Below are 26836 nucleotides of genomic sequence, written 5' to 3'. Positions count from 1 at the left end.
TCTCTTAGTGACATCCTGTGCCAGATGAATGAAATATATAATACCAGTAAAATGCAGTAGATAGATGATCAATAGATAGAGGATAGACAGAAGCTTGCTGTAAGGTCGGCACACAATAAGTCTACAATATACACAAGCACTTCAAACCTGGCTTTAGCAATATTTAATGCAGACTAATGGCTCATGCAAAACCATCGGATATAGATACAGCTGGGAGCACTTCTTCCAGCTACTGGCTACAGAAGCGTATCACTGGCTGACAGAATTTGTTTCCCTATGAGAATATCATAGACAGCTGGCAGATTGCTTGCAGGAGGAAAGTACACTTCTCCTTTGACAAGTCCCCAAATAACCATTCCAGCTTCTTAAGCCTCAGCACCAAATGTGTAAAAGCCTGAGTTAACCCTAAATTAGATCCACCATTTTGTATCTTTTTCTTTATTCAGCCTAGCTACTTAAGAAAACAATATTCTCAGTCTGTTCCCTCATCAAATCACTGTCAGTGATTAAAACTTTACTTTAAACTATAGGATCAGCATATACTAAACACAGTTACCTAGTCCTTGAGTTGTCCGCAACTAAACCGAAACAGAGGTTGGAAACACAAGGCTAAACTTAAGGTTCATCAGAGACCATCATTCAGCATTGTAGGGAGACATGATAGCTGAAAGGAAAGGAAATCAGATACCTGCCATCCCCTTTATGTATCTACCAAGGCCAGTCTATTTATGTAAGTAACTAGCTTCAAAGCCCGTGCATAAGAACGGGCTTTGAAAGGGTCCTCCCTGTGAGCTTCCCGGCTGCTTTCCAGGCCGCCGGGAAGCGCTGAGGGTGAGGAGGGGTGGGGGGGGAGAGGGAGCGCTTCCCGGGGCCCTGGCAAGCACACTCGGGGTGTCTGCGAGGCCCCGGGTGCACTTGCTAGGCGCCAGGGAAGCGCTCCCTCTCCTCCACGGCCAGATGACTTTCCGGGGGCCTGGCAAGCATACCCGGGGCCTCGCAGAGTGGTGTGCTTTGCAGGCCTTTGGGAAGCGCTTCTCCCCCCCCCCCACAGTTGGATGGCCTCCCGGAGGCCTGGAATGCACACCGGGGCTTCAGTGAGGCCCTGGGTTTGCTTTCCAGGCCTTTGGGAAATGCCCCCTCTCCACCCCCCTACGGCCGGGCCTCTTACCTGGGGCCCTGCAAGTGGAGCAGTAGAGTCACAGATATGCCTGGCTTTAACAGCCAGGCATGTCTGTGAGCCAAGGGGTGAGGGCTTGGTGAGGGAAGGCGGGAGCTGTAGGGGCAGGGCCAATCAGGGTGCAGCTGGCTGCTCCCTGATTGGCCCTGGAGAGGCTGGACCCCAAGGCTGTTTCACAATTATTAAGAGGCACCAAATGGATAAGATAAGCACCTATGCTTCTCAGAAGTGGGTTCCATATCTGCTTTCTTCAGCCAGTAAAACAGCAGCAAATAGCTGCAACACAAAATTCACAGGGTATGGGATTAAGATGAAGACTACACTGTGGATGTTTTGGGGGATTTTCAGTATACAGCTAGAAGTTTAAAACATTTTAATACTGCCTTAGGTTCCCCAAGGTAGTGAATAACCTAAAATAGCGATCCCCAACCTGTGGGCCGCGGACCACATGTTGTCTGTCGACTAATTGGAGGTGGGGCGCGAAGGACGCCTCCCCCCTCCGGCCCTTTACAACACACTTGGGGTGTCATTGTCTCCCATCACTCCCAGATGGGACTATCTCGTTGCAGAGAAACAAGCTCGGGATTCCCATTGATTTGTCATTGTCATGAGTTAAAATTTCCATGAAAATAAAATGTTCCTTATGTTCATTGTTGTGGCGTGTCTGTATCTTATTTTGAAGGGATGTTTAAACATTACCATAGTGATCAGAGAGCGTTAGGGCAGTGGTTGAGAGTAGAGGAGTAAACTACCCCCCCCACCGGGCCTCAGTAAAAGGCGTTGAGTGGTCCCCGGTGATAAAAAGGTTGGGGACCACTGACCTAAAACATTAAAACTGCCTAGATGATAGATAGATAGATAGATAGATAGATAGATAGATAGATAGATAGATAGATAGATAGATAGATAGATAGATAGATAGAAACAATTAACCAAATGCATAAATAGGAGAGTTAGTCAGGGATGCCCAAAAAACAGAGCACTGATTGGTTGAAGACAATGATAGAGGTCAATAGGTGAATCTCTCGTGCCATCCATATAGCCCCAGATAACAAGGGTACCTAAAGCAGGTCCCCTGAAGATAACTGTAATGGTTGAGTGGGTTTATATGAGAGTGGCCAGAAATATCCAGAAATATAAAAAGGCACTAAAACATCTAGTCATCTCAACTTAAATCCCTAGGTATTTTAATAATTCTGGCCACTTCATAAAAGTCTGGGATTGGTAGGATATAAATGAATGAATGATGTTTTGACTATTATACTTGTTATATTTGTTACAATGTTCTATGTAATTACCCTGTGAAATGTTCTATGTAAACTGCCCAGAGCTCTATGTAAAAATCTAAATAAAATAAAATAAAAATTAATTAATTAATATGCACATTGGCCATGAACAGGAATGCTGGAATTCTGTGTACCTCTCCCCCCCCCCCCCCCCCGCATATAACCGATAAGGAGAAGTAGGAATGACAAGCAATAACTTTCATTCTCGTTACACAGTCTAAAGAAAATAAGAAAGAATGCACAGGTAGGTTGTTCACTCCCGCAATCCTGTACATAAATACTTTCTGTCCCTAGGCCACGTGTGAATTAGCTTTTGAGTGGTAGGAAATTGCAAGCCATCAGGTAGTAAAAATCAGGGTTAAAAAAAAAACAGCTCTTTTTCTACTAGTATTTCTACTGTAGAGACTGAACAGGTTTTTAAATGCATAGTTGAGTGTGGAACACCATGAGCACTACCAAAATATAATAATTCTGCAGCTGACTACTGTTGTCCTATATAACTTCCAGATGGGTTTAACAATCTGCCATTGGTGAGTGTATGGGTCTGTGTGTATGGTAGTTCTCCAGATATGCCTGAAGCTCAACAGACAAGGACGATACAGCCAACATTCTTGTAAACATTAGTCTCTAAGCAATATGATTCTTTGGGCTTTTCCACACATTAAAAAAACAGCGTTACTCCAATGCAATGGTGTAATGCTAGAAAAAATCATGCCTCTGGCAATTGCTCACTTCCTGGCTCTCCAGCTGCCCTCTTCTGCGTCTTGTCATTGTGCACGCCTACTTGAAATGGCAGAAGAGGAGAACGTTCTAGACACACTCATCTCTTCCACCTGTTGATCAAGACAGGCAGCCAATCACCTTTCTTCCTCTTTTAAAGGGACCAAGATGTGAGCGAATTTTTTTAAAAATAAAAGGTCTCCATTTAAACACCTATGCATCCCTTGAATACTAGGGTTGTGCTGGTTTTCACAGATGCAAAGGGGGGAAGAGATATGCTTTGTGTGTAAATTGGTGTGCAAAAGTTTTTTTTTTTTTGCTTTGCCTGGACGATTGTACACATATTCGTTGCTCCAGACAGTTTGTGTCAAAAATGAAGAAGCCCCGTCACCAGGAGAAGGGAAAGGGAGGCGGGTGTGAGGGTGGGCTCTGGAGCCGTAGATACTGCTACTTCGGCTTCACACATTCCCTTGGGGTATGGCTTGCTGGTAGCTCTCCTCCCGCTACATAGTTTGGGAAATCCAGTTTATGCGATTCCCCCACTAGTGTTTTAAAATAGAGGATGTAGCTGCTGGCTTGCTGCTGGGTTGCTGGATGCTGACATAGTGCAAAGCACCAAAAATATGGTGTTTGCAAAAGATAAATATTTCACTATTTTTCCTGGGTGTGGAATAGGGTGGTGTGCGGTGGCAGCCGAATCGGCCATTCCAGGCCGACACAATCAGTGCTGCGCCGCGAGGAGGGAGGGGAGGCATGGGTGCCGGTGCACTGAGTTACACCCTGGTCCCTGTGCCCCACCTCCCACAGATGCTGTTGAAATATAAAATGGGCAAGAATGAGGAATAATTCAAAGTCCTTCATGTGTTTGTTCTACATGATGTGTCAATATTATATCAGGGACTAAACATCTGAATCAGCCCTTATTGTCTAGCAGCATCCATCTGCACAAAGCCAGAATCCCTATTTTCCAATTATCCAAATTTGATTTGTTCTTCCCTTGTAGCCTCATTTTAACATAATCCAATGATTGACTACATCTGTTTATCTGAATATTGTTGATTTCCTTTTCCCATTCCTGCTTCAGTCTTTCTGAATATAAGGCAGACTACCTTAACACACAAACAACTTACGTGCCTAAGAATAATGTATATATTTCTTCAATGTTAAAGTTGCATTTAGGTGCTATAGAACTTGAACCCAGTTCAAAGAAATCTTTATTCTCTCTGATGCTACATTTCAAATCAAGGAAGCAGTTCCCTAACCCAGGCAACCCACCTCAGACAACTGAAAATCTTTAGAAGTATTAAAGTTTCTAGAGCTTGTGTTATATTTAAACACGAATTTAAACTAAGTGACCTTATTTTATGGGGCTGCGTCTTCCAATCTAAGTTTACAATGATTTATCAAGACTGCTTTATTGAAATAAATAATCTGAATCAGGAAACCAGCAACGTTATAAGATCATTATTAGAGATCATATTAGTAAAAGAGTTATTATTAAGTCTGTGGGTTCAGCAAGACAAAGACTCCAAGTTCTTTGAAAACAGCAGCTATTTATTTAATCAACACCAACTCCAAACACCGAGCAGAGAAACCAGGCACATGCACAATTCATATACATTTCAGGTAGCCTGCCAAGAGCTCTGATTGGCCCTTAACAGAGAAGCCTGATTGGTCCTTAACAGGGCCCCCAGATTGTTCTAGTTAGTTTAAAATTTGCCAGCCTTCAAGCCATCATTTGCATACAGTGCAGAATGTCCACATACATAACAGTCACCGTTCATCTATCTGTGATTTTGGAAACAGTTATGGTTGAACATCTGGTCACAGTGATCCATGTGACAGTCACCTCCAGAATAGATTCCTGTAACTCGCTCTACGAGGGCCTGCCCTTAGGCTTGATTCGGAAGTTACAGCTGGTACAAAATCCAGCTGCTAGGGTCCTCACCGGGACAGCTCAGGGTTCCCACCTTGCAACAGTCACACAGCAAAGATTGGAAGATGGGTAAACTGCAAGCCTCCCAGAACAACAAGCTGGGGGTGGACGTCTAGGGACATCGATGGTAGCCCCTCCCCCCACCCTTATCCACAGCCTCTGAACTCTCCTCCCAACACCCAAGCAACTGCTGGGGGGGGGGAGAGAGCTTACAGGCTGCAGAGAATACACCAATACAGCAGCCACCCATAAAAGAACAAGCTGGCCACAGTGGGATGATGACAGGTTTTGTCTTTTTCTCCATAACCAGCTTGTTCTCTTCTGGGTAACTTGGCAGTCTCACTCACCTGACTTACTGTGCCCTTGCTGAAGAGTGACTGAGAAGAAAAAGAAATGGTTCTTATATGCCGCTTTTCTGTACCAGAAGGAGTCTCAAAGAGGCTTACAGTGGCCTTCCCTCTCCTCTCCCCACAACAGGCATCCTGTGAAGTGGGTGAGGCTGAGAGAGCCCTGATATCACTGCTCCGTCAGAATAGTTTTATCTGTGCCAAGGCAAGCCCAAGGTCACCCAGCTGGCTGCATGCGGACGAGCGGGGAATCAAACCTAGCTCAACAGATTAGAAGTTGGCGCTCCTAACCACTACACCAAGCTGGTATAAAAGGCCCTTCTATGTTGTTGTTAGGTGCGAAGTCGTGTCCAACCCATCGCGACCCCATGGACAATGATCCTCCAGGACTTCCTGTCCTCTACCATTCCCCGGAGTCCATTTAAGTTTGCACCTACTGCTTCAGTGACTCCATCCAGCCACCTCATTCTCTGTCGTCCCCTTCTTCTTTTGCCCTCGATCACTCCCAGCATTAGGCTCTTCTCCAGGGAGTCCTTCCATCTCATGTACTCCAGTACTAAGCAGAGATGTGTTTATAAGTTATATAATAATTTAAAAGGTTATAGTTCTATATTTAGTATTAACAGTTCTATTACTGCACTAGGGGCAAAGCCTGTTGTATCCAATGCAACAGGCGCTAAAGCTTGGCAGTGGGAAGAGGAAGGGGAGGAGTTGTCCAGTCTGTAAGGGCATGGGGTTGTCATGTGTGTTGTGTGGGAGGTTGTGGTGGCATGGTGGCAAATGAGGGCATGGGTGTGGAGATATGGGTGTCAAGAACATGTGGTGTGGAATGTTCGTTGAGTGTGGGAGAGGACTGACCTTTGGGAATTGTGGCATAGTGGTTACAGATGAGCTTTCCAGAGCCATGTCCTCAGATCTGTGAAGGGAAAATCAGACTGGAGACTCTTCTTAGGGGAAGAGTACATGGCAACCAATTCCTCCCAGTTCTGCGTCATTTCCCTTCTTGTGTAAAGTGACCAGATTGGTAAAGCGGGACGCCACTGACCAGGGGGGGGGGGGTTCTTGATTAAAAATTTGGTCTATATGGAGCAACAAAACGTTTCATAGAACGCATAGAACGCAAAAATAGTATTGTAATATATATTTTTTAAAATTTTGACATAAGTACAATTTGCCAGGTGGGACAATCTGGTCACCTTATTTTTGTGTGAATTAGGCCACAGACACTGAAATGTCCCCCTGCCGTAATACACATGGGATAGTCACAGTACACAGGTCTCCACCCTGTTCCTTCTGTCTCCATTTTTTCACTGATGATGAACTTTTATGTGCCCACATGCTTCTTTCATGGTTGCTCTTAGAAGAAGAACTGGATTTTTGTACCCTGTTGTTTCGTAGAATCATAGAATCATAGAGTTGGAAGGGGCCATACAGGCCATCTAGTCCAACCCCCTGCTCAACACAGGATCAGCCCAGAGCATCCTAAAGCATCCAAGAAAAGTGTGTATCCAACCTTTGCTTGAAGACTGCCAGTGAGGGGGAGCTCACCACCACCTTAGGCAGCCTATTCCACTGATGAACTACTCTGACTGTGAAATTTTTTTTCCTGATATCTAGCCTATATTGTTGTACTTGTAGTTTAAACCCATTACTGCGTGTCCTTTCCTCTGCAGCCAATGGGAACAGCATCCTGCCCTCCTCCAATTGACAACCTTTCAAATACTTAAAGAGTGCTATCATGTCCCCTCTCAACCTCCTTTTCTCCAGGCTGAACATTCCCAAGTCCCTCAACCTATCTTCATAGGGCTTGGTCCCTTGGCCCCAGATCATCGTCGTTGCTCTCCTCTGTACCCTTTCAATTTTATCTACGTCCTTCTTGAAGTGAGGCCTCCAGAACTGCACACAGTACTCCAGGTGTGGTCTGACCAGTGCCGTATACAATGGGACTATGACATCTTGTGATTTTGATGTGATGCTCCTGTTGATACAGCCCAAAATGGCATTTGCCTTTTTTACTGCTGCATCACACTGCCTGCTCATGTTTAGTTTACAATCCACAAGTACCCCAAGGTCTTGTTCACACACAGTGTTACCTAGAAGCGAATCCCCCATCAAGTAGGCATGCTTTTCATTTTCCTGACCCAGATGCAGAACTTTACTTTTCTTTATTAAATTGCATCTTGTTCTCATTTGCCCATTTTTCCATTGTGTTCAGATCTCGTTGAACTCTGTCTCTATTTTCTGGAGTATTTGCCAGTCCTCCCAATTTGGTGTCATCTGCAAACTTGATGATACAAAATTGTAGTCCCTCCACCCCCTCATCTACATCGTTAATAAATATGTTAAAAAGTACCGGACCGAGCATCGAGCCCTGAGGTACCCCACCACTCATCTCCCTCCAGTCTGATGAAAGACCATTGACAACAACTCTTTGAGTGCGGTTCTCTAACCAATTCCCTATCCACCTAACTATCTGAAAATCCAGATTGCAGTCCTTCAATTTATCTATCAGAACATCATGGGGAACCTTATCAAAAGCTTTACTAAAATCCAAGTAAATGACATCAACTAAATTTCCATGATCCAGCAAACATGTCACTTGGTCAAAAAAGGAAACCAGGTTGGTCTGACAGGATTTGTTGGAGACAAATCCATGCTGACTTCCTTGGATCACCAAATTGTCCTCCAGATGTTTGCATATCGCTCCCTTTAATCAAACTCACTAGTCTGTAGTTTCCAGGGTCATCCTTCCTCCCTTTTTTGAAGATTGGAATAACGTTTGCTCTCTTCCAGTCCTTCCAGTTTACTACCAAAAGGAGTCTCAAAGCGGTTTACAAACACCTTTTCCCTTCGTCTCCCCACATTAGACAACCTGTGAGGTATGTGGGGCTGTGAGAGGTCTGAGATAACTGGGAATGGGCCGCAGTGACCCAGCAGGTGTCTCAAAGCATTTTCCAATCGTCTTCCGTTCCTCTCCCCATAGCAGACTCCCCATGAGGGAGGTGGGGTAGAGAGCCTCACATGGAAGCTGGCAACCCTAAGAGGAAGACTCTCTGTGCACAGCAGTCTTGACCTTAGTAAGGTTTTTAATGCTGTTTTTTTATTTGCAAGGCCAATGTTATTTGCCAGGCCAATAAGTCATTTCAGTTCCCATGTCTCTCCAACCATTTACTGGTTCACTATTTACAGTTTCATGCTGTAAATATTTATTTAGATCTTCCTGAACTTTCCAGACTCACAGGACTGATGGTGGTTTGTCTGTCTGCAGCCTAGAATACAAACAGTTGCTGGTAAGGGCTGGCCAGGAAGAGGAAGGGCTCCATCATGGCGCTCCATGCTCCTCTCCACCTCTCACTCGGCCGTGGCCATGGGGGGGGTGCTCTTCCTCTCCCCTCCCTCCCAGCACGCACCTTTGTCCTCAGACCATGGTCAGCACATGATGCGGGACTTTTTCATAACGGTCCAAGAAACGGGACATTTCTTTTAAAGGCGGGATCATCCCGCCAAAATAGGGTCACATGGTCAGCTTAAGCTATGGGCTAATTCAGAGGACAGAGGTACAAACTTGGATATGTTGGAATATGCAAAATCTGCAGTGTGCATGATTGAAAAGCATATTAAGAATATCCTATGGGGGCACTGAAGGTGATGAGTAGTTAGCAAATTTAAATCACGAATTTTCTGGTATTTCAGATTTTGCTCAGGCTCAGTGGAGGAATACAGTTTACAATAAAGGGGCATCCAGGACATTTGAAGTTTTATAGGTACTAGAGTAGCAGTCCCCAACCTTCTTGTAGTTGGGGACCGCCTCCGAGGGTGGGAGAGAGCCGGCGGCCCAGCCGCCGCCGCACGTAAATGTGCACGTGCAGTAACCGCGCATATGCGTTTTCCCCACTAGGTGGCGCTAACGCGCATTCGACCTGTCGCGCGTGCGCGTTTTCGCCAGCAGGGGGCACAAACACGCATGCGCGGCAGCTCCACGTGTGCGCGTTTGCGGCGCTGGCGTGCCGGCGGCCGCACCTGCCTCTTTCCCCCCCTCTCGCTGCGAGTGGGGAGGCAGGTGTGGCCGCTAGCGGCCCGGTACCATGGCCTTCGCGGCCCGGACCGGGGGTTGAGGACCCCTGTACTAGACAAGAGATGTATGGTGCAAACTGTTAATTTCCTTCTTTGGTAAGGCAAGAAGTTTATATTCTGGGTGCTCTTGGAGCTGAGAAAGTCGTGTTTATATATTGCTTGGTTTGGTTCTATGTGGTGTGAGGGCGGGTCAGAAGGAATCTTTGGCTGGGGATCTTGGCTGTCTCTTGACAGCCCTGACATCACATCACCCGTCAATGACATCTATGTCATGAAGTGAGTGTTTGAAGCGGCCCACTTGTACCTGGCACAGTAAGGTTAGGAGCAACTTTCATCGCATTACAACAGCACAGGAAAGACAGGTTTATCCATATGTCAAAGGGAGGCAGAGTTTCTAAAGAATAGAACAACAAGGGTTTATGAGTAATTGAATTAATGTTGTTTATGAGGGTGTGATGGGGCAGGAATAACAAGAATGAGGCACTGTTCCCCCTTCAAAGGTGAAGAAAAGGCACCCCAGATGGGCAGTGTTCTGAAGATTTTATTAGGTTCTAGATTACTTTTCCAACCATTTGTTTTGGCAGAGCCAAAACTCCATATCTAAGCTGATAAAAGTACTGACCAAGTGAAAATATAAAAGAAGGGAGCCAGCCTGTCTCTTCTGCTTCAGCGGACTGCCAGCCAAGTTTCAGATGGAGAAACAGATTAGAGTTCCATGCCTTGATCTGCTTATCTCCTCTGAATTTCATAGCCAAAACCTTCACTTAATATTTTTCATAATTAATGTTCTTGCAAATTTCTTTTCCACATTCTGAAATACTATTTACAAAACATAAAACCATTGCAGAATAAGTACATTAACTTTATAAAACGAGTTCTTGTCTCTCTCATCCTATTTTCAGAACAAGGCTACAGTATACCTAGATGTTCATAAAAACACACACACCCCTACTCTAGATAAACAATACAGCTTGTGGTTAAAAACGCAATCACACACTATCATTACTACGCAGGCATCAGATGCTAAACCTCAATGATCATCCCCGACATCCCTGCCATGCACCAAAGGGGGAGGGGGGAGGGCTTTTCTTCATCTGATTTTGTTTCTCCATTGTTTCTCCTTAGAAAACAATGTTATTGTTTAGACAAACATCTGTCATTGTTGTCAACCAAGTAAAGATTATTTCCCCCTAATTCATGCCTAGTCAGTAAACAGGAAAAAGGATTGCCTTGGGATTCATGTGGAGATTTCAATAAATTCATTTGATCTGAAACATTTCAACCTGACAGGAGCAGAAAGACACATTATAGAAGCCAAACACAAGCTTACAAGCACTCAGTTCTGGCCCAGATATTGACAAGAAACATGTATGTGGGGACATCTTATGATTTAAAGACTGTGAACACACACACACACAGAGAGAGAGAGAGAGAGAGAGAGAGAGAGAGAGAGAGAGAGAGAGAGCGCTTTCCATTATGCTTATTACGCTCAAATATTATTCTTGGAGAGGTTTTTTTAAAGGATTGATTCAACAGCTTTAAACAATTGAGGAATACGTGGTAATTAATGACCGGTTCCAATTATGTTAACAATAGTAAGCAAGTCACCTGATATCTACAGATTTCCTCCTTCCTTAGTGAATATTTAGAGTCCTGCTGACACATCAGAAAGGTCAGAAATGTGACACAAACCATATTTTCTAAAAAAAAAAAAAAAAGTATTTTCAGATGAGTAGCCACATAGGTCTGAAGTAACCGAAGAACGTTTGAGTCCAATGGCACCTTTTAAACCAACAAAGTTGTATTCAAACTTATACCTTGAGTAAAACTTCGTTGGTTTAAAAGGTGCCACTGTACTCAAACTTTATTTTTCTAAAATAAGGGACATATGAGGGCTACTAGGATGAATAAAATAGTATAGAAATAGTATGACAAAAAGCATACAGGGGAAATTAAGTGATCCCTGTTAAGTCCTTGAAATTTCCTCATTTGTAGTAACACTAATTGCTACCTACTTAACCATTTTTTTCTTTGTAGCCCATTTTTGTAAATGTGTATGTGCATATATAAAGCGCTGTTAAGTTGCAACAGAAATATGGCAACCCCAACAAGGCACTTTCAAAGCAAGTGAGAGGCAGAGGTGGTTTGCCATAGCTTTCCTCTGCAGAGTCTTCTTTGGAGAATGGCCTTCCATGTACCAATGCTGCTTAATTTCCACAATCTGGGAAAACCTAGGCTATACCATGCTGCTTCCCCTCCCTTCTGTAGATACTACCATCATAGCAAAAGGCAGTGTAGATGAAGACAGATAGCCATTACTGATTCAAAAATTCTGCTATCCTCTATGCTTTGTTAAAGATGTCTGAAACTCTCTGTTCACCACTAAGAGCATTGGGCTATAGCTTTTTGTTGTCCTTCCTTCTGCTTTTGAACACAGCCACTTAAAGAAGTTCAGATACCTGGATTTGATGCTGTTTGATTTAAACAGACTTGTCAGGAAAGAAAGCCACATATCCCCAAGTCATGTTAATCAGCAATACAGTTAAATTTTTAAAGTCTTTACATTAGATTAGCCTAATCTGGATTGGTAAATTCTGGAAATTAGGAGTGGAGTTTCCAAAACTGCCATTTCTCCAACAGAATTTTAATCTGGAGATCAGCCATAATTCCAGGAAGAACTCCAGGCTCCATCTGAAATAATGCTCCTTTGTAGTAATGTTAGCCTGTTGCCGCACAAGGAATATGCCCCGACAGCCTTCAAATGTTGGTGGCTTTGAGAGCCCATTCTACATGATGTTGCCTCCATCTAAAGGCTGTCCAGTAGCTGGGTCAAGTTTTGGGCATTTTTATATTGCGATTAAAGGAGTTGCCAAAACGGAGACCATTTCCGCACGGAGGGGTAAAATGCAAGTGGCTTCCTGTTTGCAAATGTGGGATGGTAAATCTCGCATTTGCAGTCCTCCTAACAGGGAGGACCCACTGTTTCCCTCTGCACCATCGTGGCTTTTTGCCTCCTGATAAGTCTGCAACAGAAAGCAACACAAACTTCTCCTTCCTCTCCTTTATTTATGACTGGGTGGATTTCTGAGATGCTGGACATGGTCCCTGGAGCCCAAAAAGACATTTTGTGTTAATGGTTGGCTTAAAAACAAAGTGCTTAGACTCCTGTATGATTGGGAGAAGGCTGCCCGATCACCCACACCCACTTTCCCACCTCCAGAAAACAGAAACAGGGCTGTTTTTGTCTACCCAAGTTGTAAGAAGGCTGCACATGGTCCCTGGAGCCCAAAAAGACATTTTGTGTTAATGGTTGGCTTAAAAACAAGGTGCTCAGACCCCTGTATGATCAGAAGAAAGATCCTTGATCACCCACCTCCCCCTTTCCCAGCTCATTCCTCATCTCCAGAAAACGGAAAAAGGGGCTGTGTTTTGCCTGCCTGATTAAAAAAAAAATGTGAACACTTTAAAGATTTTATTTTACCTTTGACAATGTAGGTTTAGCAGACCACACCATTAAAATTATTTGGAGCAGGAAATGGAGATGGGAGGTGGGTGTGAGAGTGGGACAAAGCTGCCAAGAATAATGTGCATTTCCCCCTTCATACGGGTTTATCCCTGGTTGATCACAGGTTGCTCAATGATGGGACGTATGATTTAGGGATGTACCGTATTTGCCGACGTATAAGATGACTGGGCATATAAGACGACCCCCCAACATTTCCACTCAAAATATAGAGTTTCTTACATTACATTACAGTACTATGGGCCATTATGAGCAACTATGTCTATCCCAACTGAAGTGCACCCGGTGTATAGGATGACCCCCCCCCCACTTGGAGGCATGTTTTTCAGGAGAAAAAAGTAGTCTTATACACCAGCAAATACTGTAAGTCCAGTTTTGGCGATTCCCGAAATTGCAACTTAAAAATGGCCAAAACTAAACCCAGCTACTGGACAGCCTCAGGATGCAGCCAATGTCATGTGAAGGGGGCTCTAAAACCTGCCAACGTTCAAAGGCTGTCCAGGAACAGATTCCTCATGTGGAAATGGTCCCTATTTACAATCCTAAATCTTGCTTACCATCAGTGAGCAACCAGCAGCAAGCCCATATGGAAGGGGAAAGACGCAATAGTCTCTGCAGTGTTGTCCCCGCTCTTGCACCCACCATCCCCTCTCCATTTGCTCTGAGTAATTTCTTTTTTTAGAAGAAGAAGAAGAAGAAGAAGAAGAAGAAGAAGAAGAGTTGGTTCTTATATGCCGCTTTTTTCTACCCGAAGGAGGCTCAAAGCGGCTTACAATCACCTTCCCTTTCCTCTCCCCCCAACAGACACCCTGTGAGGTGGGTGAGGCTGAGAGAGCCCTGATATCACTGCCCAGTCAGAACAGTTTTATCAGTGCCGTGGCAAGCCCAAGGTCACCCAGCTGGCTGCATGTGGGGGAGTGCAGAATCGAACCCGGCATGCCAGATTAGAAGTCCGCACTCCTAACCACTACACCAAACTGGCTCTTTTAAATGGTGCGGTCCACATTGCAGCGTGACTGCAAACCTACATTGTCAAACATAAAATAGAATCTTCTTTAACGTTTCCATGGTCTTTTTGGGACCAAGCAGACAAAACACAACCGCTTTTCTGTTTTCTGGAGGTGAGGAATGAGCTAGCAAAGGAGGGGGGGACAGGTGATCAGGGAGCCTTCTCCCAATAATACAGGGGTCTGTCTGTGCGCTCTGTTTTTAAGCCTACCATTAACACATAATGTCATTTTGGGCTTCAGGAAACATGTTCAGCATCTCAGAAATACACCCTTACATAAATAATTTTCAAAAGCGCACAAACGCACACGTGCAGTTGCCGCGCATGAGCGCTTTTGCCACCAGGGGCGCTAATGCGCATGTGCGGCAACTGCACGTGCGCATTTTCGCCACCAGGGGGCGCAAATGCGCATGTGCGACAACTGCGCATGCGCGTTTGCGTCGCCGGCCAGGCCTGCCTCTTCCCTGAGCTTCTCATTGTGTGTGGTGGGGAGGAAGGTGCGGCTGCCGGTGGCCCGGTACTGTGGCCTTCGTGGTCCGGTACCAGGCCGCCGACCGGGGGTTGATGACCCTTGCTGTAAGTCACCTGGACTGAGTGACTCCTGTAAGTTGCATGACAGCAAGCCACCTAGTGGTGGTTAACAGGCCTGGCCACAAAAAGTCATCCCTCAGAGTTCTGGAATGGGTCTTGCCCCTTCCCTGAATTTTACTGATAGAAACCAAGGCTTGAAAGCTGGCAATGCTCTATGGTTGCCTAGCAACTCTTAGAATGGTCATTGAAATGGACAGGTGCTGCTCTCATTACTTTGGGGGAGAGTTAACTATCTCTTTTTACGGATTTTTTTCCAAATCTAGAGCTTTCCTCAGGTCTGTAAAAAGATTTGTCTTATGTGATCAGGCTTCACAAGCAGGGATGTGTTGAGAATTACATATACTAATGATAGAAGAAGAAGAGTTGGTTTTTATACTCTGCTTTTCACTACCTGAAGAATTCCCAAAGCAGCTTACAATCACCTTTCCTTCCTCTCCTCTCAACAGACACCCCTGTGAGGTAGGTGAGGCTGAGAGAACTCTAACAGAACTGCTTTGTGAGAACAGCCCTAAGGGAACTATGGCTAGTGCAAGGTCACCCAACTGGCTGCATGTGAAGGGGTGGGGATTCAAACCCAGTTCTCCAGATTAGACACCACTGATCTTAACTACTACACCACACTGGCTCTCTGATAGAATAAACTGGCCACCAGGCAGGTAAGTAGTATCAGTATAGACTGAACTGCATATTTTGTTTCCTTCTCCATAAAAAAGAAATACAACAGCACGTTGTAAACAAAGCTGGTTTGTATTAAAGAAAACACAAATGCAAACACTGGAATTTTGAGAACATACTCGATCATAAGACAAAAGTTGGGGCTTTTTTCTTATGTTAATCAACCATTGCTACTGAGTACGAGCACCTTTTTTCCTGGGCTTTACCAAGTACTAATCCTCATCTTCCCACCTGCCACACTCACTAGTGAAAGAGACAGGAGGAGATATGTTGAGGCAAGCATGCACAGAGACACAGAGGAGGATATATAGAATCCCAAGCTGGGCAGACATAGAGACCTGGGTGCAAAAGTTGACAGGCAAAGATTTGGGTGAGCACAGACCTGAGTGTCTGAAGTCACCACACCTGAGTCAGTTAGGAAAATGAGCCTGGCCACCACCACCACCCTACAAGTTGGGTGGGGAGCTGTCTGCTCTTTTTATTCCTCCTTTATGAAATGGGATGGGTCAGGTAACAGCAGGCCAGGTGATGGGCCAAGCTGCTGCAAGACCAGGCAGGCAAGGAGCTACAAGTGTAAGTCACGTCGGTGCAGCATGGTACCTGACCATGGTGGTGGAAAAGCTCAGATGGACTGCTCTTTCCCTCCCAGGCTTGCTGCATCTCTGCTGTTCCTGCCTCTGCTTCTCTCACCCCCACCCTCCAGTCTTGTCTGGAAGCTGGTTTTTTTTATATACCCGCATATAAGCCGAGGGGGACTTTTTCAGCTTTAAAAAGGGCTGAAAAACTCAGCTTATATGCGAGTATATACGGTATTTTGTTGGGAACTGGCTGTCCATGGTATTTGCAGCATTCTTCCAATACCATAATTCGAAAGCATCTATTCTCCTCCTCAGGATACTACTGTTATATTAATGTTCAACTTAAACTTTTGAGCTCCTTCTCAAGATGTCTTCTGCAAATAGGGCTGCTAATTCTTCAATTGCTCCCATGTTTTTAAGAGTAGCTTATTTCAAAAATTACAACTGATCTTCAGATCATAGAAATCAGTTCTCTTGGAGAAAATGGCTGCTTTGGATTATGGACTCTGAGGTCTCTCCCCAAACTCAATACGGGAAAAACAAATTACCAGAGGTAAAAATTAAAATCAGGAGAAGGAAATGGAACATGAAGTCAGCAAAATAATTGAGAATGTCTGCAATGTTTTTTTCTTGTCAGTTAATAGCTTTGATGCCAACAGGATAGTAAGGGAAAGAGCCATGACAGTAAATATTCTGTCCCTACTTCAAAGTGGGAGCACACACAATAGTGCCTCTGGAGATTATTTTGGTTGACAGACAGGTTTAAATAAAACCAGGCAATTCTATAAATGACCTAGCTCCAGATTGGATATAAAGAAAAGGATGATAACCCCAGCAACCAGACTGCATTTATGTCTTGTAATTCTACATGAATTGCTAGGCACTGACTCAAAGCCACATGCATAGATATTTATGATACTGGAATGGGTTTTAATCGCTTAAGAAAATCACACATTACAATCCATGCCTCAGTATTGAACTTTCTCTCTAGTAAGCATGTTGAGGATCTCAGCCTCTATGTATTTTACAATGCATACTAATCAAGGCAAGAGTTGGAAACTAATCCAAGTAAAATCACAAAGGTTCACTGGCTAACTGGTTTGTTGACTCCAAACAGTATTATTTACAAGAATATCATTTACCATTTAGGATTATAATTATAAGACACTGGAATAGTTAAGGCTGTTTTAAGGCAGGTAGTTTTATACATGAAAGACATTAGCTGGAAGAAACTAATACTTATGTCACTTGAAAAATGATTTTGCATGGACATTTAAAAAAATGTGAATATGTGCTCTGAAATGCACAGCCTGTAGAAGTTAACTTTACCGGACCTAAAGTAGCTGACACTTTTAAACAAACTGGCCCTACATAAACAGAGCTGTGTAAATATGAGCAAGTCAAACTCTTCAGTTGTCTGGGTAGACTGACACAGGTAAATAAAAGGTCACCAAGTCAACAAGACTGAACATTATGAAGTCCTACGCCCTTGTAAAATGTCAAACAAAAATTTTTATGCCTCTGGAACATTAACAAGAAATATTAAACTTAACATTGTTGGTTACCCTAGCTAGAGATGCAAAAAGAATTATAACAATCTAATCCATGTTCAAGTTTTGAATAAAGGTACCAAACTGGTTGCAGGTAAACTTATGAATCCTGCATGGAAAAATATGTTAAATCAAGATTTCATCCAAGCAATAGTTTGTTAAATTTAAAAATCAATAAGAATTGTGTGGTACTTTAAAGATACACAGAATACATTTTAATGGTAAGATTGTTTCCAGTGCCTAGTTTGAAGGTAGCTGTGTTTTGGGCCTGATGTTTTCAGAGGACTTGAGCCCACATTTTTATATAATGAACTATAATACTATCCCCAGTTGCAAATTTCACATGGCTTTAGTTTACTTAGTAAACTGCAAAGCTCCCATTTCTCCACTTTAATCCCTTAATTTTATCTGGCATATGCCAAAGGAATAAAACAAGCAATTATCTTGTAAAGGGAAACCACAAGAGCTTTCTAGTCCTGGAGTTTTATCTCCAACAGACCATGCAACTAAAGGTCGGTTTCTCTGTGTATATATGAAAATGAAGTAATCACTCAATAAGGTTAACAACCCAGAACTCACTGCACCAGAATCCTACTCTTCATCCTCATCACAGTTTATAACACAGAAATACAGCCAGCACAAAAATACAGGCAAATCTACTCACACACAGAATAGGCAGACCATAGCCATTGTGGACGCTATACAGCATATCTAACAAAACATATGTGTGTGTAGTGCTGTACACACACTCTGGGCAATGCTGGCTCCCCTGCATAAGCAAGACCATACCTTTCGATCGTCTGGGATGGTTGTTTTTTTGCTGCTCATCCTCCTCGTTAATGGTGAATAAATTAGGTGTATTTGGCCTTACGCTTGCCTTCTTCAGTCTTTCTTGACGGACAGCAGTTGCAGAACCAGGCATATTGCTGCTTCCTGGCTAAGTATACAACATAAAAATTTGCTTCGCAGCTAAGCTAGCTGCATAGCTGCCTGTTCATTTGTAAACAGATTCCCTGTGGGTAAGCAGAGTGCTAAGAAATGCTAACATCCACTTGGCAGATGAAGGCTTGCAGTTTCTTCCACCTTGATGGAAAAGCTTTAATTAAAGGCACATTGGTTTGGATGCCGCCTCCTCCTGTTCCCCGCTGCCTTAACCTGTTCAGTCAGATCCCACGTCGTCTTTCCTTCCTGATGCAGCACCTTTTTCGTCTCCCATAGCTTCTTCCCAGCTACTGCACACTGAAATATTCAGCACGCAACCCAAGAGGAGAAAATATGATACGCCACTGTTAACAGTTGCCCTGACAACAGTGACATATCCTCATCAAAAGGAAATCCACGAATGTCGTCTCCTCAGCTGCAGGAAAGCAGCCTGCCGGAATGTTCCCTGTTCACTGGCTGCTGAGGCAGAGTGAACCAGCATAAAAGCCGAAACCACGCAAGAGGTTGGACGGCTCCTTTTCCCCTCAGAGACAGGCAGAGGATCGACAGAGCCCTTGCTTGTACCACTAGAGGACTTCCTAGGCCGACAAGCCTCAGGCAGGTATGTGGATTTAGCCACCTCCTCGATTCATAAACTACAAAGCAAGATAGGTCACAGCTTCACAGAAATCCTTTCTCTTTCCTTGTACAAGGCAGAGGAATGTGTTAAGAAATACTAGAGTGCATTTCCTTTTAAAAATTAATTAGAAAAGGAGAAATTCACACCTTCTACATATTACTGATATTCCCTGTGGTTAAATTTTAAATTAGTGCCAAACAAAGGTTGTTAATAACATCTGATGCCAAGAGGTCAAAGTACATCCAACGTTTCCAGTAGAAAAAACCCTGAAATGACAGTGTCCTTTGCTGTTTGTGTACACACCTTCCATTAGACGCTGCGTTATCTTTCTACCTGCCATTAAGTAGGCTCTGCCAACAGGAAGTACCAGAAGGTTTGCAATACAAAACACAACTTCTAAAAGGGGTTTATAAGAGACAGCACTGGTCGCCCTGACAGATGACCTCTGTCGCCAGCTAGACCAAGGCGGGTCAGCGCTGCTGGAACTACTAGATCTTTCAGCAGCATTTGACAGTCAACCCTAAGCTTCTAGCTCGTTGCCTCACCAATGCTGGAATACGGGGGACAGTCCTTCAGTAGCTGATCTCCTTTTTTCCAGGGTAATGGACATTCCAGGGTAATGGACAGAAGACAGCAATAGGAGAGAGTTCATCAAGCCACCAACAACTCACATGCAGAGTCCCACAAGGAGCGGTCCTCTCTCCAATCCTATTTAATATCTTCATGCACCCTTTTGCCCAACTGGTAAGAATGTTCGGCCTGGGATGTCATCAATGTGTATATGACACCCAGCTCTTCCTCCTGATAGATGACCGCCCTGACTCTCCCTCAGAAGCATTAGCCAGCTGCCTGGAAGCAGTGACAAAATGGCTTAAACAGAGTTGTCTGAAGCTGATTCCTTCAAAGATGGAGGTCCTATGGCTATGCAGGAAGGAATCATGCAAGGAAGTACATTTGCCCAACCAGGATGGTGTGCAGCTATCAGTGGCTCCCTTCTCCAGGTACCTGGGCATGATCTTGGATGCTTCCCTCGCAAAGGAGGCTCAAGTCACAAGAGTAGCATGGTTGTCATTCTACGACCTTCGCCAAGCCAAACTACTAACACCCTACTCAGCCCTAGAACACCTAGCCACAGAGATCCATGCGATGGTCACCTCTAGGTTGGACTTCTGCAACTCACTCTACAAGGGCCTGCCCTTAGCCTTGATCTGGAAACTACAACTGGTCCAAAACACAGTGGCCAGGGTCCTCACAGCAACACCATGGAGGTCCCACATCCAGCTCATCTTCCAACAACTGCAGTGACTGCCAGTCGAATTCCGGATCAAAGGTTCTGGTAATCACCTTCAAGGCCATATGTGGTCAGGGCCCAGTGTACCTAGGGCCTTTCTGCCTACACCCCTCAAAGAGCTTTGCGTTCTGCTACCTCCAACTGGCTAATGATCCCTGGCCCCAAGGAAGGCCACCTGACCTCAACCAGGGCCAGAGCCTTCTCTGTCCTGGTCTCCACCAGGTGGAATGAGCTCCCAGAGGAGATCAGGGTCCTAATGGAACAAACAACAAACACTTGAACCTCCCTCCCAAGAATCCATGATACCTTACTTGAATCTTGTTATTATCATTACCATTACCGTTATTTCTATTCGATATGAAAAACTGAGTTTAATGTATAGTTCCTTAATGTTTCAAGTAAACCACCCTGAGCCTCAGGGGAGGGTAGTATACAAATGTAATTAATTTATAAGATGCAAAATGCCGTTTCTGATCATCTCTAGTTCAAAAGTGTAGTGGTTAAGAGCGATGGCCTCTAATCTGCAGAACTGGGATTGAATCCCCACTCCTCCACATGCAGCCAGCTGGGTGACCTTGGGCCAGTCAGTTCTCAGAACTCTCTCAGCTTGTTATAAACACTATATATTTGTTGTTAAAATCTCTGTCCTGGACCAAGTCCAGGTCATTCTGCATTACCTTAAAAATGAACACTTTTTTGACAGCAAGACTTGACTTATCCGGATTTCTCTGAATGGGGAGAAGGTTCAGTGGTAGAACGCATATTTTATATTCAGGAAGTTCCTCCATTCCAAGGAAATGGATTTCTGGCAGCCGGCCTTGGAACAATTTATCGTTCAGACTCTCTACCTTTCTGATAATCAGAACACATACTGCTGAGTTTATCAATGGTCTGATACCATCTAAGGCAGCTTAATATGTTCAAAGCTACAACACTTTTTTCTTAGAGTTGTCAGCTCTAGTTTTGGGAAATTTGGGGAAATTCCTGGAGATCTTGAGGTTGGAGCCTGGTGAGGGCACTGTTTGGGGACAAGAGCGGACCTCAATGGGATATAATGCTATAAAGTCCACTAGCCAAATAAGCCATTTTCTGCAGGGCAACTGATCCCTGTAACCTTCAGGCAAGTTGTAATTCTGGGAGATCTCCAGCCACCACCTGGAGACTGACAACCCCAGACTATTTCCTCTGATTAAATATGCATATAATCCTAACTGAATATTACTGAAGCTTCCTGATGATTGAATATGGGAAAGCATTTTAGCTTTTAAAGAGAACAATTCTTCAGCCTGTCGCATATCATATAATGGGGTCAAACGAGTGCTACTTATCTTGGTGTTGCATATTCTACCCCCCCCCCCACACACACACACACACCGAATTTCTTTTCCCCTTTGTAGCTGAGGAGATATTGGGGGAGGAAAAGAAGCAAAAAACACAGCTTAAGACAGCAAAAGCAGATAAGCTATTTGGCTGAAAATGAAAGTAAAAATAGGCAGTCAGCCGCCAGTTGTGAACCTCTTAAAGACACAGTGCTGAACAGCCAATGAGTCAGGAATTTTTACATGGTATATCAATCCAAAGGATACTGTGAAAATAGATAAAATTATAATGGAAAATGCTTCCCACCCTTCCTGGTAGCTCAGGGTGGGTTACAATATTAAAATAATCCATACTATAAACCAATATAAATATTATTAAAAATTAAAAACATTCTATAGTTTATATACAGTTCATTTCAATAAAATTTCAGGAATTCCAGTGTTTCTAGATAGAACTTTTAATCATAAGTGTTGGACTTGGAAGCCCCCCCCCCCAAAAAAAGAAAAGAAATCTGGAAGGAAATGCATGGAAGAAGGCAAAATATACTAAAATCATTTTTCCTATGGACCCTAAGAATATGCTATTGAATCTATTACCTTACAAACTACCAAAAGTATTGGAAGAGATATTCGAATGCATGATGACTGCTGCTGGAATTATTTATTGAAAAAGCCCTGTCTATCTAATCTAAATTTAGAAGATTGGAATGCTGAAACGGCTGAGTATGCAGTTATGGCTAGACTAACATTTTATTTGAAAAGCATATCAATCTTGAAGTAAAAAAAAAGATGGAGAGTCTGATATGTGAATAGCAATTAAATCTATAGTGAGAATTCCCCCCCCCAAAAAAAACCACATACCACATGAAATCATTATTGTGCTTCCAATGACATGCCAGCCCTCTGATTAGTCCTTGGGGGAGGGCCCTCCCCATTGAGGACCACTCAGTGGGGCTGCCATGCTACTGAAAAGCACCAGGGGGCCTGATTGGCCCTTTCTGGGAGGACCCTACCCCACTGAGAACGAATCAGATGCTCTTCCCATGTACAGCATAGTTACAATATAGCAATAAACTTAGTTAAATATTAAATAATGTTAGCATTCAGACGAGAAGACGATGTATGTTAAGAACTAGCTTCAAAGCCTGTTCCTAAGAACGGGCCTTGAAAGGGCCAACAACCCTGGCCCCTGGCCATGCAGCTTAAGGTGGCTTTGGGCCGCAGCTCGCAGCTGGATCAAGTGAGGCTGGCGGGGGCTGGCAAGCTCGTTAGCAGGTCCAGGACAGAGCTCGTTAGCAGGCCCAGCCTAGCAGACCAAGAGGCCCTCGTTAGCAGACCCTGCTTAGCAGGCCAAGGCCCTTGTTAGCAAGCCCTCCATCACAACCCTTTGTCTAGGGCCCTCTCCCCTTACCTGCTGCTGGCTCCAGGCACTGAGGTGGGTCTGAGAGCAAAGAGGCTAGAGTCCAGGGACTGAGGCCGGGAGCTGCAGAGGCAGGGCCATTCAGCAAAGCTGGTGGCACCCTGACTGGCTCTATTCCAAGCCAGACACGTCCCACCCTCCAGGCTGTTTCACAAATATATAGAGGAACCATGGATAAGGATTTGATGAGGAGTATAAGGAAATAAGATGTTTTTATCAAACCATCTTTTATTGAATTATATAATAATAATGGTTCCCAAATTGCAATGTTTAATTCCTTTTCTATAGGTCTATTTTTTATTTGAAAAATATTATTTAAAAAACTCCACATTGCTGCAGTTGTCTGTCTTTTGTAGACTCAAAGAGTTGGAAGGGGCCATACATGCCATCTAACCCAACCTCAACTCAATGCAGGATCAGTTTAAACCATCCATGAAAAGTATTTGTCCAGCTGCTGCTTAAAGATTGCCTTTGAGGGGGAGCGCACCACCTCCTTAGACAGCTGATTCCACTGCTGAACTATTCTGTGAATTTCCCCCCCCCCCTGATACCTAGCCAGTACTCTTCTATACACAGTTTAAACTCTTTACTGCAAGTCCTATCCTCTGCTGCCAATAAGAACAGTTACCTGCCCTCTTCGATGGCTATCATGTCCCCTCTCAACCTCTTCTTCTCCTGGCTGAACATTCCCAAGTCCTTCAGCCTTTCCTCATAGGACTTGGTCCTCTGGCCTGGATCATCCCTATCACTCTCCTTTGCACCCTCTCAATTTAGTCCACATCCTTTTGGAAATCTATCATAATCAAAACAAAACAAGTTTCTCTTTTGAATAAAAGTATTTTCCCATAAATTTCAACTTACTTCAAGGAAAAACGAAACAGCCCCAAAATCAAAATGTATTGCTTTATTACAGCTCCAATAATGATGTCAAAGAAATTAGATTCCTATGTCAATTAATTTCTAAATGGATTCACCAACACAGCAATCTAAATTACTTATCAATGTTTCCTCTTACATTTAGGGAGAGTATTTAGAACTTGACCAGAGCAGAGTCTGCACTTACTTTGTTTATTCCATTGTCAATCCTGTTGAATTCAGATCGATTTGAACTCTGGTCTTCCTCTTCCCCTCCCCCTCCCCATTGAAAGAGAAAAGTGTTCTGCACATGGTTAGGGTAGTCCAGAAAAGGGGGGGAGCCAAGCCTCTTCCTTTCCTTTCTTGAACGGGGGGGGGGGGGGAGATGAGCCAAGCAGGGAGCCTCTTTCTTTTCTTGGAGAGGGGGGGAGAGAGGATCGAAGAAGGCAGAGGAGGGAGAAAATCCAAGACCGACAGAAGTTGAGAGAAATTAGGGGCTTCTCCTTTAAGGCAAGCTGGTCACATGGGCACCTTTGGCCAACCAGGGTGTCTCTACCATGGAGGAGAGCCCAGATTCAAAATAGCCTGCTTTCTCAATCTGAATCTTAAAATATTGAGGTTTAAAAGCACTCTAAGATATCGCACAATAAAGGTAGGGTCACTCTGGATCAATCCTTCTTGCTGCAGAAGGAAAATTTAAATTAAACGAGAGCCAGTTTGGTATAGTGGTTAGGAGTGCGGACTTCTAATCTGGCATGCTGGGTTCGATTCTGCGCTCCCCCACATGCAACCAGCTGGGTGACCTTGGGCTCGCCATGGCACTGATAAAACTGTTCTGACCGAGCAGGAATATCAGGGCTCTCTCAGCCTCACCCACCTCACAGGGTGTCTGTTGTGGGGAGAGGAATGGGAAGCGACTGTAAGCCGCTTTGAGCCTCCTTCGGGTAGGGAAAAACGGCATATAAGAACCAACTCTTCTTCTTCTTCTTCCTCTTCCTCTTCTTCTTCTTCTATCGCCCAAAATCAAAACGGAAATTGTATTCTGTGTAGACAGCAGGGACTGAATTGACCTAGGATTGGACTAAAAGCTCAGTGCAGTTTACACCTAGGTTGCAAAAAAGGCAGCTTTTCTTCTAAAGAGAAAGTATCTGCTTCTTAAGTGTGGTGTAATGAAAGGCTATACATTTAAAACTTTTTCTGTACAAGTTGTCACTTTCCCCCCCAACAAAAAGGCCAGTGCAATCTAATGATTAAAGTGTCAGACTAGAATCTAGAGGAACAGATTTGAATCCCCCCTCTGCCATGAAGGCCCACTTTCAGCCTAACCTACCTCACAGGACTATTGTGAGGATAAATGAAGTAGAAGGAAATTATGTAAGCCACCATTGGGGAGAAAGGTGAGGGCATAAAAGAAACAAACAAATCTGTTCTACTTAATATTTCAGGTAAGGCTTTGGAGGAGGAGCATGTCTCATGGCTTAAGTGCCACTCAGTGCTTAACACCCACTCAGGGTGGCTGACTGCCTCCTCCTCCAACTGGCTTACCTGTCTATCTAGCAGCCAGCCAATTGCCTTCTGTCCCCCACCTCCTTCCACTTCCCTCTGAGGCGTGGAGGCAGCAGATCCCTGTTGCGTGAGAGCTGCCCCTGCCAGTGAGTTCCCCAACAGCTGCCTGCAGCCTTTCCAGGTCCTGGGAGGAGGGAATGGCCATCCTCAGAGTTCTTCTACCCCCCTCCCCCCAATCTATCGCCTCTTGTATTCCTGAATGGAAAAGGCTTGGCCCCTAGTGAAAAAATAAATACTGTTTACTGACATTTGCGCATAGTTGTGAATCACTATGAATGCATATTTGTATCTACTCACTGTAAAAAAAATATTTTCATATCTCTGTCTATTCATGCATAAGCTGTGCTAGAGGCAGTTCATAACCAGGATTACTGCAGCCAGGCTCCTACCTTCTGGATTGCCATGCCATCTTATTGCAAGAGAAGGAGAGCACGTGTGAGCCACTAATGCCTTTACCTCCTTCCTGCTCCTCTTGGACACCTCTGAGTAGCAGGCTACAAAGAACTGACGTACTCCAAGTGATGCAGCAGTTTTTCAGGTGACTAGGGGGTCAAAAGGGAATTGGGCTGCTTTGCCCTATCAATATCCAGATTTGTCCCAGCTCTTCCACCTGGGCAATTTCTCTCCACAGCAGGGACAAAGCTTCCTGCCCTGCTCCTGAATATTTGTTGACAGCATGCTTTTCTCCCATCCAGATAACTCTCTGACAGCACTTTCAGCTTGACAGAGCTAGTAGCAAGTGTTTAATGTCGAATGAAAAATGCCAGGGCTCAAACCTACTATAATGTCAGTCTTTGGGGCCTGTAAGTTCTTTAGCTCTTTGGTAAGGTGACCAGATTGTCCCACTTTTGGAGGGACATCTGGGGGCATCTGGCAAATTGTACTTATGTTGAAATTTAAAGATATATATTACAATACTACTTTTGCGTTCTATGCGTTCTATGAAACTTTTTGTTGCTCCATATAGACCAAATTTTTAATCAAGAACCCCCCCCCCCCCGGTCAATGGTGTCCCGCTTTATCAATGTTGAAATCTGGTCACCTTACTCTGTGGGCTTATGTTATGGCCATGCAAACAAGGTACTCCACCCATGTGTGCCATAAATATTTGCTCTGCATGTTCTGCCACTGAGCACAGTAGCTGAATAATGTTGCCAGGATCAGATCCATTGAGGACTCCTATATCTTTAAGAGCAAATTCTCACATAGGAAAACAACTTCCATGAGTGTGGGAAAAAGTTGTCATTTGTAAAGTATCCACAGGAGTTGTGTAGACTCAACTTTTCTTATTGTGATATCACAAGAAGGAAGGGAGGGAGAATTTTCCTTTCTGTACAAATTAAAAGATGCAGGAACAC

General features: G+C 44.1%; 1 protein-coding gene across 5 annotated transcripts in view; it reads right to left on the bottom strand.

Annotated features, from left to right (window-relative positions):
• The window catches only part of MAP7 (microtubule associated protein 7), a 135019-nt gene that overhangs the window by 90195 nt on the left and 17988 nt on the right, over window positions 1-26836 (bottom strand). For 2 of the 5 annotated variants that reach the window (XM_077351721.1, XM_077351756.1), the window contains exon 1: window positions 18256-19081. The exons of 1 other annotated variant lie outside the window; for it this stretch is intronic. In XM_077351721.1, the coding sequence (XP_077207836.1) occupies window positions 18256-18388 (133 nt within the window). In that variant the 5' untranslated portion in view covers window positions 18389-19081. Of the gene's footprint in view, window positions 1-18255; window positions 19083-26836 lie in introns of those variants that run through there. 2 more of the 5 variants (XM_077351749.1, XM_077351732.1) reach the window with 2 other exon arrangements.

The sequence above is a fragment of the Paroedura picta genome, chromosome 1, assembly GCF_049243985.1.
Source record: "Paroedura picta isolate Pp20150507F chromosome 1, Ppicta_v3.0, whole genome shotgun sequence".
Taxonomy (NCBI): Eukaryota; Metazoa; Chordata; class Lepidosauria; order Squamata; family Gekkonidae; genus Paroedura; species Paroedura picta.
This window is presented reverse-complemented; position numbering and strand designations above follow the sequence as displayed.